The 14,932-nt window shown below is 39.5% G+C and overlaps 1 protein-coding gene across 2 annotated transcripts in view; it reads left to right on the top strand.

Moving 5' to 3' along the window:
* The first annotated feature begins 4,063 nt into the window (after positions 1–4,063).
* The window catches only part of SMN1 (survival of motor neuron 1, telomeric), a 34,147-nt gene continuing 23,278 nt past the window's right edge, over positions 4,064–14,932 (top strand). Inside the window, exons 1-2 of one of the 2 annotated variants that reach the window (XM_035014604.1) lie at positions 4,064–4,487; positions 13,186–13,257. In XM_035014604.1, the coding sequence (XP_034870495.1) occupies positions 4,416–4,487; positions 13,186–13,257 (144 nt within the window). In that variant the 5' untranslated portion in view covers positions 4,064–4,415. The remainder of the gene's footprint in view (positions 4,488–13,185; positions 13,258–14,932) is intronic. The other variant, XM_035014603.1, reaches the window with a different exon arrangement.

Here is a 14,932-nt window from a genome sequence, read left to right as displayed (position 1 = left end):
TGTTTGTAAGCATTTGCCACTACAAACAATTCTGTAATGCAGTCATACCTATGTAATGTTCTTTTATTTCTGTAAGAATGCATTCTTAAAGGTAAGATTCTTAGGACAATGGTAGAGTACAGGCATTTGCAATTTTAAAGTATTTCCAGCAAGAAAATAGCTCTCCATACCCCCATGCCCTTGATAACATCAAATATTAATCTCTATTAATTTTGTCAACCTGAGTGAAAAATGGTATCTTAGTTTTAATAAGTAATTCCTTGACTGAAGGGGTTGAGCATTTTTTCCATGTTTATTGGACATTAGGATTTTCTCTTCGATCTACTCATGTTTTCTCTCTGCTTTATGCTTTTTATTTCATTTAGCCTTCACATGTAGGCACTACTATTATGCCCATCTGTATAGTTAAAGAAATTCAGGTTTTAATTAAGGAATTTCCCCCAAGCTTACCCATCTAGTAAGTGGCATGTTAGGGATATTAAACCAGCCAGACTGAGTGCAGGATTAAGGCTTATTTTCATATTTATTGGCCACATTCCCCCCCCCCCAGGAATATTTTGTTTTGGCTTTTTTTTTTTTTTGGCAGTTTTTACTTTGGACAAAGCTTTTTAAAAATATATAAACATATATAATGTAATTATATAAATTATACTAAATATATAAAGGAAAGTAACCTTTTTTTACATGTAAAAAATATTTTCCAAACTACTGTCTGTCTTTTCATTGTATTTATTTTTCTTTTGCCAGAATTTTTAACTACATGATCATATGTCTAGTTACTTTATAAGTAAGGATGTGACTGACAGCAGTTATCCTGTCTGACATGTTAAAATTTTTTAATGTGAACTTGAATACCTTTGTTTGGGCAGGGACTGGGCATAGTGAGTGGGATGGGGTGGAGGGATAGTCTCCACCTGATTACAGTACCCATGACCCCTATTGCTTACTCCTCCTTAACTTACTTACATTATGCACCTGACTCCCAAAAGGTATTTGAGTTTTCAGTGCTTGCATGGTTTTGTGTTTCTATCTTAAGATCTTCCCCAACCCAAGTTTATAAAAATCACCTAGAATGTACTTTGGTGTATGATGTGAGTGTGAGGACTCCAAACCTCAGATCCTGAATGGTTAATTATATCTGTTGTTTATGAATTATACTACATTTGTCCATTACATCATTCAAATATTCTTCCAAAACATCATTTTTAATTTTTAACTTCCTGCGGCTGTAACAGTTCTGTGAGCATTCTTGTACTAAAATCACCGATACTATCTCTGATCTCCTGCCCCTAGACCCTGATAACATAAGGGTAATGAACTAATTGGGTTTGGCCTTGTCATTTGTTTATTCACTATTCCACTTGAAATTCAAATTGGAAACCTCATCACCAATGATTTGAATCCTTTATTTGCTCGTGGGCAAGTTCCAAGAGTCACTGAAGGTATTTTGGTATGGAAATTCTATATGCACGAAAATTAGTTCCAGTTCATGAAGTTAAATTTGATGTTTTCGTAAGTGCCTTCAAATCAGGTGAAATGGTTTTTCTTTGGACGTTCACTGCATTGTGCTTTGAGTGCTTTGTCTATCATATGAAATAACTATAAAATACAGTAACTCAAATGTAGAGGTCACCATCAGGAATAAGAGAACTTCATATTTTCTTTGAGGACAAAAATTCCATAGGTTCATTTTTGTTGATGAACCTGGTCCTGATAAGTAGAAATACTTTTTCAACAAAGAATCTGCCATTCTAAATTTAAGATACTATTCCTCCTTGAAAACCTTATGCTAAGGGAAAAATTCCAGACACAAAAGGTCACATATTCCATTTATATAAAATATCCAAAATAAGTAAATCCATACAGAGAGAAAGTGATGAGTAGTTGTGAGGGGCTGAAAGGAGGGAAGAATAGGGAGTGATGGCTAATGGGTACGAGGTCTCTTTTTGGGGTGAAGTGATCTAGAATTAGTGGTGGTGGCTGCATTAACTTTCAAATACACTAAAAACTAAGTTGTTTGCTTTAAAATGGTGAAATTTGGGCGCCTGGGTGGCTCAGTTGGTTAAGCGACTGCCTTCAGCTCAGGTCATGATCCTGGAGTCCCTGGATCGAGTCCCACATGGGGCTCCCTGCTCAGCAGGGAGTCTGCTTCTCCCTCTAACCCTCCCCCCTCTCATGTGCTCTCTCTCAAATAAAAAATCTTTAAAAAAAATAAAAAATAATAAAATAATAAAATGGTGAAATTTATGGTATGTAAATTACACTTCAAAAAATAAAAACCTCGGGCGCCTGGGTGGCTCAGTTGGTTAAGCGACTGCCTTCGGCTCAGGTCATGATCCTGGAGTCCCGGGATCGAGTCCCGCATCGGGCTCCCTGCTCAACGAGGAGCCTGCTTCTCCCTCTGACCCTGCCCCCGCTCATATACTCTCTCTCATTCTCGCTCTCTCAAATAAATAAATCTTTAAAAAAATAAATAAAAACCTCATTCCAAATTGTTCAAATTTCATCAAATGCCATTGTGAAGGGGTTCCTGGCTGGCCCCATAGGATCATGCAACTCTTGATTTCCAGGTGGTGAGTTCAAGCCCCATATTGGGTGAAGAGATTACTGAAAAAAAAAAAAAATGCTATTGTGAGAATTTTTATGATTGAGAAAAATCTCAGTGGTTTTTAAAAAACACATCTATTTCTGATATCTATAAAAGCCAAAGGCAAGCCCTCAAACTTCCTTGGGTAGATTTTTTTTTTTTTTTTAAGAAAATTACATGTACATGGAATCCATCTGGCAATCCTAAATACTTAATAAAGAATCTGGAAAAGTAAATGATAAACTCCTACTAAGATCTAAAGTCCTGCTTGATCCATGTAAAGACCAAAGAAAATGCACCTCAAACAGACAATATTTTATCCCATTTTTCTTGTCTATCCCTTTCACTTTATCCATCACCATACTCTTCCCACTCCCTGTTGTCAGTTTATTCTCTATGAATCTGTTTTTGTTCAACTGTTTTTTAGTTTTCACATGTAAGTGAAGTCATGTTATTTCTCTGACTTATTTCACATAGCATGGTACTCTTGGTTTGTCCATGTTGTAAATTGAAAGATTTCATTGTGCATATGTGTATAAACACATCTTTATCCACTCATCTGGTGTTTGCATCAATTTATATTCCTACCAATAGTGCACGAGGATTCCCTTTTTACATCCTTACTCTCACTTGTTATTTCTTGTCTTTCTGATAATAGCTATTCCAACACCTGTAATAGCTCATTGTAGTTTTGATTTGCATTTTCCTGATGATTAGTGATATTGAGCATCTTTCCATGTACCTGTTGACATCTGTATGTGTTCTTTGGAAAAATGCCTATGCAGGGCCTCTGCACATTTTTTAAGGGGATTGCTGGATTTTGGGGTTTGGGGTTTTTTTGTTTTGTTTTTAGAGTTTTACGAGTTCTTTATGGATTTTGGATGTTAACCCCTTATCAGTTAAATCATACGTGAGAATGTATTCACCCACTCAGTAGGTTGTCTTTTCCTTTTGTTGGTTTCCTTCATTCTGCAAAGAATGAAAGTTTGATGCAGTCCCATTGGTTTATTTTGATTCCTTTTTTAAGTTTCAAAATGTACTAGAGAAGATTTGGGAAAATGGATATTAACCTAAATGTTAAGATTGAGAAGTGGCTAAAGGCATGAACTCTACTACCTGGAATCCAAGCAGCTGTATAAATGCTCTGTGCCTGTTTCCTTTTTTGTTGTTGTTGGGGGGGGGGGGGGGGGGGCAGTGTGTGGCTATCAATAGCTCGTTACTTTTTAAATTTTTTGAAGTAATCTCTACCACCTAATGTGGGACTATAACTCACAAACCCCGAGATCAAGAGTTACATGCTCTACCTACTGAGCCAGCCAGGTGCCCCTCATTCCTTTTTGTTGCTGAGTGGTAGTATATGGTACACATGTGCCAAAGTAAATTTCCTTATCTTTAAAATGGTTATAAAAGTCCCGCACTTATCGGGTTGTGAAAATTAACATAAAACTTTGTAAAGCACTTTTTAAAATGGTAGCTATATTATTGGTTACCTCTAGACTTACTTGTATTTCTTACCCATATTTCCTAAATTATCTGCAATGGACAGCATTTTCTATGGCAATTTGCTTAAAACAAAAATACCCTGGTCGAATCACTCAACGAATCTACGAAACAGTGAAATCAAAGAACTGAAAGAAGGCCGAAAAGAAACCGCAAGGCGACCAATCAAGGAGATCTCGACCGCTCCTAGAGGGCACGCGGAGTCCTCCAGGCCTCGCGGCCGCTCTCCAGGACGCCGTACTCTTCCGCTCCCAGAGGTCCCGAGCGGCGGAAGTCGTCACTTTCAGAGAGACGCAGCCCACGCCGTGCACCCGGCAGCAGGCTCGCCATGGCGATGGGAGGAGGTGGCGGCGTCCCGGAGCAGGAGGACTCGGTGTTGTTCCGGCGTGGCACCGGCCAGGTGAGGTCTTGGACGGCACCGCCTCCCGACGAGTGTCCCGAGCAGGCTCCCAGCGCCCCCCTCCCAGCCCCCGCGGCCGGGCGGGACCTGGCGGGTTCGCTGATTGCGGGGCTGTATTCCAGGTTTCTACATCTTCACCCATTTGGGAGCCTTAGCCACAAGCTCCTTCCTCTTGCGGCTTGGATTCCCTGATAGCTGAGAGAGAATTCCCTACCTCACCTCGATCGTACCTTGGTTTGTCCGTTCTCTCTGATTGGGGGGGTGTGCGGGGGGCAGACCGGGGTGAAGCAGGCAAACCAGTTAGGATTCTGTTGAAATGATCCAGTTTTAGACCAAGGTGTTAGCAATGGAAAGCAAAGTACTTGGATTCCAAGTGTAATTTGAATCATGAGGCAGTGGGTTTTGCACATGGATTCGATAATGGAGATTTGAGAGAGGAAAGTCAAAGATAATTCCAAGATTGCCCTGAATCATTGAAAAGATGAAATTGCTTTTTACTGAGGTGTGTTAAGGAAGACTGCAAGTGGAGAAGGTTTGTAAGGGGGAAGATCAACCTTGGGTAAAATCTGATTGGAATGAGTTTAGATCAGGAGAGAAGAAAATCAAAGGAAAATTTATAAAAGTTGTAAATAGAAGGTAGAGAAATTGGGCAATAGATGGAGGGGGAACTGAAATAGAATTCTCAGTTTCGTTTTTTGTTTGTAAGATGAGAGAAACCTATTTCAGCATTTTGTGGGCTGGTGGGAAAGATCCAGTAAGGATGGAAAACTTGGTGACACGAGAAAGAAGACAAATGTTGAAGCACTGTTCTAGAGTAGCTAAGAGAGGATGGATTTGGCCTTTGTTAGAAACATTGACAGTTCAGGGAGGGGGTGGGGGGACGGGTTAGCCTGGTGGTGTGTATTAAGGAGGGCACGTATTTCATGGAGTACTGGGCGTTATACGCAAACAATGAATCATGGAACACTACATCAAAAACTAATGATGTAGTATATGGTGATTAACATAACATAATAAAAAAAATTGGGGAGGAGATTTTACTTAGATCCTACCTAGAAAATTCCAGAAATATCCTTTTGGATCTTTATTCATTCATTTAGTTAGTTATTTAATTTTAATGAGCTGACTTCATGTGGCAGGCACTCCAGTAGGCGAGGGACACACAAAGCCACGTTGTCCTACCATCAAAGGGTTTACAGTAGAAGCAAGATGGAAGAGTGACGGAATATATTCAGTGTGATGAAACTCAAAGCAGCTGCAAGAGCAGGGTCTCAGAACTCATCAGGGAGAGCATGGAAGCGGGTACGGGGGATGCTTGGTAATAAAGGCAGAAAGCTCTGTTTCACCAAAAAAAAAAAAAAATTGACAGTTCATATGGTGATAATTTTGTGCATACAGACCTTTGTGGTTGGACAGATTTGTGAAAGCTCTCTTTTGATTGTGGCTGTTCTTAGTAAAAGAAGTAAAGTCATCAGCTAGGGGTGAGGGGGGACAGATGTTGGAGCTTTGAGCAGAGAGAGTAGAAACTAGGGAGATTGGATGACTGTTGGACTAGGGAAATGTAGTGGAAGTGTTGCTAGGCAACATTAAAGGTCTACTTGAGATTTGTGGTCATGAGCATAAAGGAGACTAGGCAACATAATTGTATTTTTCTCCAGCAAAGTTCAGTTCAACTGTGTGAGGGCAGGCACAGAGTGAATTAATAGTTGAAATTAGGGGCGTCTGGGTGGCTCAGTCATTAAGGGTCTGCCTTCGGCTCAGGTCATGATCCCAGCATCCTGGGATTGAGCCCTGCATCGGGCTCCCTGCTCAACGGGGAGCCTGCTTCTCCCTCTCCCTCTCCCTCTGCCACTCCCCCTGCTTGTGCTCTCTCGTTCTCCGTCAAATAAATAAATAAAATCTTAAAAAAAAAAAAAGGAGTTGAAATTAAAAGGGCTGTACTTTGGAGCGCCTGGGTAGTCCAGTCAGTTTAGCATCTGCCTGTGGCTCAGGTCATGATCCCAGGGTCCTGGGATCAAGACCCTCATCAGGCTCTCTGCTCAGTGGAGAGCCTGCTTCTCCCTCTCCTTCTGCCCCTCCCCCCACTTGTGTTCTTTCACTCTCTTTCTCTCTCACTCTATCTCAAATAAATAAAATCTTTTTTGAAATGGGGGTGGGGGGCTGTAGTTTTACCAAGAGAATGTAAGGAAGGGAGAGGGAGAGATACAATTGAATTGTCTTGATAATTGACCATGGAATTTAAGCTGGCTAAGAAATGGAGTGAAGACTCTTAGAGTAAGAGTTTAAAAAGTTGGAGGATCAGTGTTTTGTCCCAAGGAAGTGGAATAATTGCCATCTTCCAGCTACTAGAAGGAATAAGTTCAGAGGCTGGAAGGTGATAGTTGGAGAGTAGGATTCTTTTTTTTTTTTTAGTTTTTAATTTTAATTCCAGTATACTTAACATGCAGTGTTATATTAGTTTCAGGTGTACAATAAAGTGGTTCAGTACTTCTCTCCATTACTTAGGGCTCATCATGGTAAGTTTACTCTTAATCCCCTTCACCTATATCACCCATCTCCCCAACCCCCTCTCCTTTGGTAACCATCAGTTTGTTCTCAGTAGTTAAGAGTCTGTTTCTTGGTTTGTCTCTCTTTTTTTTCCTTCGTTTGTGTTTTTTTGTTGTTTTGTTTTTTAAGTAGGCTCCATGCCCAACATGGGGCTTGAACTCACTACCCTGAGATGAAGAGTTGCATCCTCCACCAACTGAGCCAGCCAGACGCCCTGTGTTCCTTTGTTTTGTTTCTTAAATTCCACATATGAGTGAGATCATATGCTATGTCTTTCTCTGATGACTTACTTCACTTAGCATTATACACTAGGTCTGTCTGTGTTGTTGCAAATGATAAGACTTCATTTTTATGGCTGAGTAATATTCCATTGTGTATATATACCATATCTTCTTTATCCATTCATCTGTCAGTGGACATTTGGGCTGCTTCCATAATTTGGCTAAATAATGCTGCTGTAAAAAGAGGTGAAACACCGATGAAAGGAATTCAAGACAATGCAAAGAAAGGGAAAGACATTCATTCCATGCTCATGGGTTGGAAGAACAAATATTGTTAAAATGTCTATACTACTCAAAGCAATCTACAGATTTAATGCAATCCCTGTCAAAATGCTAACAGCATTTTCCACAGAACGAGCACAAACAATCCTAAAATTTGTATGGTACTACAAAAGACCTCGAATAGCCAAAGCAATCTTGAAAAAGAAAAATGAAACTGAAGGTATCATAATTCCAGATTTCAAGTTATATAACAGAGTGGTAGTAATTTTTTTTTTTAAAGATTTTTTATTTATTTATTTGACAGAGACACAGCGAGAGAGGGAACACAAGCAGGGGGAATGGGAGAGGGAGAAACAGGCTTCCCGCGGAGCAGGGAGCCTGATGCGGGGCTCGATCCCAGGACCCTGGGATCATGACCTGAGCCGAAGACAGACGCTTAACGACTGAGCCACCCAGGCACCCCCAGAGTGGTAGTAATTAAAACAGTATGGTACTGGCATAAAAATACATACATAGCTCAATGGAATAGAACAGAAAACCCAAAAACAAGCCCACAATTGTGTGGTCAGTTAATCTTTCAGCAAGGAGGAATGAATGTACAATGGGAAGAAAACAATCTCTTCTACAAATGGTGTGGAAAAACTGGACCACGTTCTTTCACCATACACAAAAATAAACTCAAAATGGATTAGACACCTAATGTGAGACCTGAAACCATACAAATCCTTGAAGAGAGCACAGGCAGTTCTCTCTCTGACATTGGTCATGGCAACATTTTTCTAATTAGGTCTCCTGAGACAAGGGAAATAAAAGCAAAAGTTGTTGGAACTACATCAAAATAAAAAGTTTCTGTACAGCAAAGGAAACAATCATCAAAACTAAAAGGCAACCAATGAATGGGAGAAGGTATTTGCAAATGACATATCCAATAAAGGGTTAGTATCCAAAATATGTGAAGAACTGATAGAACTCAATACCCAAAAAACAATCCAATTTAAAAATGGGCAGAGGAGGGGCGCCTGGCTGTCTTAGTCAGTAGAGCATATGACTCCTGATCTCATTATTGCGAGTTCAAGTCCCATGTTGGTGGATGTAGAGCTTACTTTAAAAAAATTAACTAAAAATTAAGAAAAGAATGGGCAGAAGACACGAACAGACATCTTCAAAGAAGACAGATGCCAACACACATATGAAACGAGGCACCTCATCACTCATCACAACGGAAATGCAAATCAAAACCATAATGGGTGCCTGGCTGGCACTGTGGGTAGAGTATGTAACTCTGGATTTTGGAATCATGAGTTTGACCCCCCACATTGGGCATAGAGTTTACTTAAAAAAAAAAAAAATACAATGAGATATCACCTCACCTGTCATAATGGCTAAAAAAAAAAGTGCGTGAGGATGTGCAGAAGAAGGAACCTTCTTGCACTGTTGGTGGGAATGCAAATTGGTGCAGCCGCTGTGGAAAACAGTATGGAGGTTCCTCAAAAAATTAAAAATACAACTATGTTAAGATGTAGGAATTGCACTATGGGGTATTTACCCAAAAAAAGACAAAAACTCTTAAGGCAAAGGGATACCTGCACCCCTGTATTTATAGCAGCATTATTTACACTAGGGAAATTGGAAGCCACCCAAGTGTCCATTGATACATGAATGGATAAAGAAGATGTGTCCATGTATAGACAATGGAATATTACTTAGTCATAGAAAAGAATGAAGTCTTGCCATTTGCAACAACATGCATAGAGCTAGAGAGTTATAATGCTAAGTGAAATAGGTCAGAGAAAAACAAATACCATATGATTTGACTCTTCTGTGGAATTTAAGAAACAAAACAAACGGGCGCCTGGGTGGCTCAGTTGGTAAAGCGTCTGACTCTTGATCTCAGCTCAGGTCCCTATCTCAGGGTCATGAGTTCAAGCCCTGCATTGGGCTCCATGTTAGGCCTGGAGCCTACTTTAAAAAAAAGAAAGAAAGAAAGAAAAAACAAAGGAAAAAAGAGATAAACCAAGAAAGGCTCTTTTTTTTTTTTAAGATTTTATTTATTTATTAGAGAGAGAATGAGAGACAGCATGAGAGGGAAGAGGGCAGAGGGAGACGCAAACCCCTGCTGAGCAGGGAGCCCAATGTGGGACTCGATCCTGGGACTCCAGGATCATGACCTGAGCCAAAGGCAGTCGCTTAACCAACTGAGCCACCCAGGCGCCCTCCAAGAAAGGCTCTTAACTATGGAGAACAAACTGATGATTTTGAGAGGGGAGGTAGGTGGGGAGATGGGGATTAAAGAATACACCTATGATGAAATAAAATGACTTTTAAAATAAACATAGGGGTGCATATATCCTTTCAAGTTAGTGTTTTTTTATTCTTTGGGTAAATATTCAGTGTGGTTACTGGATCATAGGGTAGTTCTTTTTGCGGGGGGAGGGGTTCTATTATTAATTTGAGTAATCTCCATACTCTTTTCCATGGTGGCTGGTCCAGTTTGCATTGTCACCAACAGTGCATGAGGATTCCTTTTTCTGCACATCCTCACCCACACTTGTTTCTTGTGTTTTTGATTTTAGCCACTTTGACAGTTGTGAGTTGAAATCTCAATGGGGTTTTGATTTGCATTTGCCTCTTCAGTCTTATACAGTTTTATGTTTTACATTTCTCTGATCCATTAGGAATTAATTTTTGAGTATGGCTCAAGATAGGGATGCACATTCTTTTCTCTGCATAAGAGTTTCCAATTGTTTCAGCAACATTTGTTGACGCTACTATGCTTTCTCTACTAAACTGCATGTGTACCTTTGTTTCAAATCATTCGTGTATGGGATTATTTATGACTCAGTTTTATTACATTAGTCTATCTATCTTGATGCTAATATCACACTTTTTGATTACTGTAGCTTCACAGTACATCTTAAAGTCAGATAATGTAAATCCTCCAGCTTTGCTTTGCTTTTTCAAAATTGTTTTGGCTAGGGGCACCTGGGTGGCTCAGTGGGTTATGCGTCTGCCATTGGCTCAGGTCATGATCCCAGGGTTCTGAGATAGAGCACGGGCTCCCTGTTCAGTGGAGAGACTGCTTCTCCCTCTTCCTTTGCCCCTCCCCCCTGCTCTCCCTCGTGCTCTCTCTCTCAAATAAATAAATAAAATCTTTTAAAAAGAAAAAAAATTGTTTTGGCTGTTCTAGGTCCTTTGTATTTCCATTTGAGTTTTAGAATCAGCTTGTCAATTTAATAGATATTGACCCTTGAACAACACTGGTTTGAGCTGTGCAGGTCCACCTATATGTGAATTTTTTGCCATAAATACAGTATGGTACTATAAATGTATTTTCCTTAGGATTTTAATATTTTCTTTAGTTTATTTCAACGTAAGAATATAGTATATAATACTTTTATCAAATGTGTTAATGGGCTGTTCGTGTTACCTGTAAGCCTTCTTTCTGGTCAACAGTAGGCTATTAGTGGTTAAGGTTTTGGCGAGTCAAGTTATATATAGGGATGCTTGGTTGGCTCAGTCAGTAGAGCATGTGACTCTTTATTTTAGGTCGTGACTTCAAGCCCCATGTTAGGTATGGAGCCTACTTTAAAAAAAAAAAGTTATACACAGATTTTTGACTGGGGTGGGTAGGGGATGGGGTAGGGAGGAGTTGGCACCCCTGATCCCTCTACCTCCTGTTGTTCAAGGGTCACATGTACTTTACTTTTCTCTTAGAACTGCAGTTACATATATTTGATGCTAACAGCTTGGGGTTGTTGTTTTTTTTTTTAAGACTTTATTTATTTATCTGACAGAGAGATAGCAAGAGAGAGAACACAAGCAGGGGGAATGGGAGAGGGAGAAGCAGGCTTCCCGCGGAGCAGGGAGCCCGATGTGGGGCTTGATCCCAGAACCCTGGGATCACGACCCGAGCCGAAGGCAGACCGCTTAATGACTGAACCACCCAGGCGCCTCTGGTTTTGTTTTGTTTTTTAACCCAAGATTTCCCTGTTCATATCTTAGTTGGATGAAGCTTATTTTCAGTAGATTCCTCTGCAAAGACTAGTGAGTATAGTGTTCTTGCACATTGTAAAGTTAGTCTTGGTACTCAAAGGACAGGTAGGGTATATCCCAAGATCCTTGGCTCATACTTTTTCCCATAAATTTCTATGGGAAAGTCTAATATTAATTGATTTTCTTTATTTTGTAAGTGACTTTGTCTTTTTGTTTACAGGCTCTACGAGGTTTTTTTAGAGTTTTTGTTTGTTTTTGGGTTTTTTAGCCTTAATTCTTCAGGGACCACATTTATACATATGTTAAATATTCTTTGCTAGTCATCCATATTTATCATTTCACTTCTTATTTTTCTTATTTTTTTTTAATGGCTTTTCCTTGGTACCACTTAAGTTTTCAGTCAGATGTATTCTTCTCTGGGTACTTCGTAGCCAACATTACTTTTTCTTCCATTTCTTTCTTGATTTTTAACTCCTGATTCAAATCCTGGCCTTTCGTTTGCCGTTTTGCCATCTAAATTTTTTAAATATTTGATTCAAGGTGGTTTATGGACGTTAGGTTAAGAATGTTTAATTTCATTTGGGTGTTGTGTTTCCCTCTTTTTGTGATTGTTATTTGGGAAGTTTTATCAGCTACAATATTTTTTGTTTTAATAGCTTTGTATAAAATCTGAGCTGTCTTTTCATTTTGAAATGTCCTGTTTCCCTGATCTGACAGTAACCATTGGCATGTGAGGATTTTGAGTTGCTATGTGTTTTACTCTTAAGAACGTCCTTTCCAAGGGCGCGTGGGTGGCTCAGTCGTCCTGCAACCGGCTTCCTGCTCAGTGGGGAGCCTCCTTCTCCCTCTCTCTCTGCCTGTCACTCCTCTGTTTGTGTTCTGTCTCCCTCCCTGTCCCACTCTGTCAAATAAATAAATAAAAATCTTTAAAAATAAATAAATGGGGGCACCTGAGTGGCTCAGTCATTAAGTGTCTGCCTTCGGCTCAGGGCATGATCCCAGGGTCTTGGGATCGAGCCCATAGTCAGGCTCCCTGCTCAGCGGGAAGCCTGCTTCTCCCTCTCCCACTCCCCCTGCTTGTGTTCCCTCTCTGGCTGTCTCTCTCTCTGTCAAATAAATAAATAAAATCTTTTAAAAAATTAAAAATAAAAAAATAAAATGAAAATTGATTAGTCACTATTAATAATTTATAACCTTAAACATTCTGAGAATTCCTTGAGTGATCTAGACATAGCGTAAGTCAAGGGGAAAAGAATATTTTTTGGACCACAGATTCTGTGGTCAGACTAGCATTACCATTGTCTGTATAAACTCAAGCTAATGGCCAGATACTTTCCCACACTGCGAAGCTAAACCCTTTATCGGCTCTTAGAAAAGATTCAAACATGGGTTACCCTTGAACATACTCACTTACTCATTAAATTGTGGAGTATTCACTTTTCAGCGTCCTCTTAGAGCATTTATATAGGTCAGGCTTTGAGGGTAATGTCACATATTCTGTAAGTAGGTAGGCTTTCTGTAGTTTTATTTAGGATTTTAAATACCTGTTTTAGTGTATTTTCATTATGTCTGAAGTAAGATGGCTGTTGATACTATCTAATATACATTTTGATGAAATCCATTTAAACGTTGTTTTTGTTCTTTATGCTTCCCAGAGTGATGATTCTGACATTTGGGATGATACAGCATTAATAAAAGCTTATGATAAAGCTGTGGCTTCATTTAAGGTATGAAATGTTTACTTACTCTTTTCCATATTTCCTCATGTTAATCATTTGGGAAAAAAATTAACTGATAACATAAAGTGTTAATGTACATACTGCTCAGTTCTAATTTTGAAGACCAGTAGATATCACTGGTTAGTTAACTTAGCTGATAATCTGATAATCTTCCTTTAAAAAGTTGGTAGGCTCTCTGTATTTCATCCCTTTAGCAAAGACAACTGAAGTAGAATTTTAAACACTAATTACTTTTAATGTGTTTGCCTTGTATCAAACTATAAAAGTCCTCTAATTCAGATTAGTGGAAGGGCAGCCTGAATTATAATTTTCATTTAACAAGCCTTCATTGAAATAATAATGATAAATATCAGTAGTGCTATAATTAGTACTTGTAGAGTGTTTACAACATTTTAGGCACCGTTCTAAGTGCTGTGCTTATATTAAATTAATCTAATCCAAATCCTGCGATTTGGTTATCAAGTCAAGTGTTCCTGTTGGTAGGAATATACTATTCTTTTAGGGGCTGTAGTGTGTTTTTGTGGCCCAAACAAGACATTTACACAGTTGTCCAGCATTATCACTTTCCCTACCATGTGAAGTATTTAGTTTTTTTGAGCACCATGCATGGGCCATCAATAGTAAGAACATATACTCATAGAGAGCACCAGGTACAAAGTCCACTTCTTTCCCTTAGTCACTCCTGTAGCATGAGGTAAAGATCAAACCTGTATGTCGTCCTTGAAGCTGAATTCAAATTTGTCAGTAATGCTTTTCAGTATACCCTTAGAGTAGAAGCATACTTTTGCGGGGCTCTGTAAAGTGCAGATTAAAGTGGAGCTCAGCATTGTATGGAATTGATGATATTGCAGAGGGAAGTAGTCTGAGTAGAGGAAAAGATAGTTTACTTTTATTTATTTATTTTTAAAGATTTATTTTGTCCATATATACAATGGAATATTACTCAGCCATCAGAAAGGATGAATACCCAACTTTTGCATCAACATGGACAGAACTGGAGGAGATTATGCTAGGTGAAATAACTCAAAAAGACAAAGTCAATTACCGTATGGTTTCACTTATTTGTGGAACATAAGGAATAGCATGGAGGACATTAGGAGAAGGAAGGGAAAAACGAAGGGGGTGGAAATCAGTGGGGGAGACGAACCATGAGAGACTATGGACTCCGGGAAACAAACTGAGAGTTTTAGAGGGGAGGGGGTTAGGGGATGGGGTAGCCCAGTGTTGGGTATTAAGGAGGGCACGAATTGCATGGAGCACTGGGTGTTATATGCAAACAATGAATCATGAACATTACATTAAAACCTAATGATGTACTGTATGGTGACTAACGTAACATAATAAAAAAAATAAAGATTAGGAAGCCTTTAAAAAAAAAGATTTAGGGGTGCGTGGGTGGCTCAGACGGCTAAGCATCTGCCTTCGGCGCAGGTCATGAGCCCAGGGTCCTGGGATTGAGCCCTGCATCGGGCTCCCTGCTCAGCGGGGAGCCTGCTTCTCCCTCTGCCACTTCCACTGCTTGTGTGCTCTCTCCCTCTCTTTCTCTTTCTCTGAAAAATAAATAAATAAAATCTTTTAAAAATAAATAGAATAAATAAAACGGTCCTTAGAGCTGATAATCAGATAGATGATGCCTTCCAGAGTAGTTTCTGTAGTGTGTGGG

The sequence above is a fragment of the Mirounga leonina genome, unplaced genomic scaffold (genome assembly GCF_011800145.1).
Source record: "Mirounga leonina isolate KUSES-001 unplaced genomic scaffold, KU_Mleo_1.0 Mir_168, whole genome shotgun sequence".
Classification (NCBI taxonomy): domain Eukaryota; kingdom Metazoa; phylum Chordata; class Mammalia; order Carnivora; family Phocidae; genus Mirounga; species Mirounga leonina.
The sequence above is the reverse complement of the archived record's forward strand: the minus strand, read 5'-3'. Positions and strand labels throughout refer to the sequence as shown.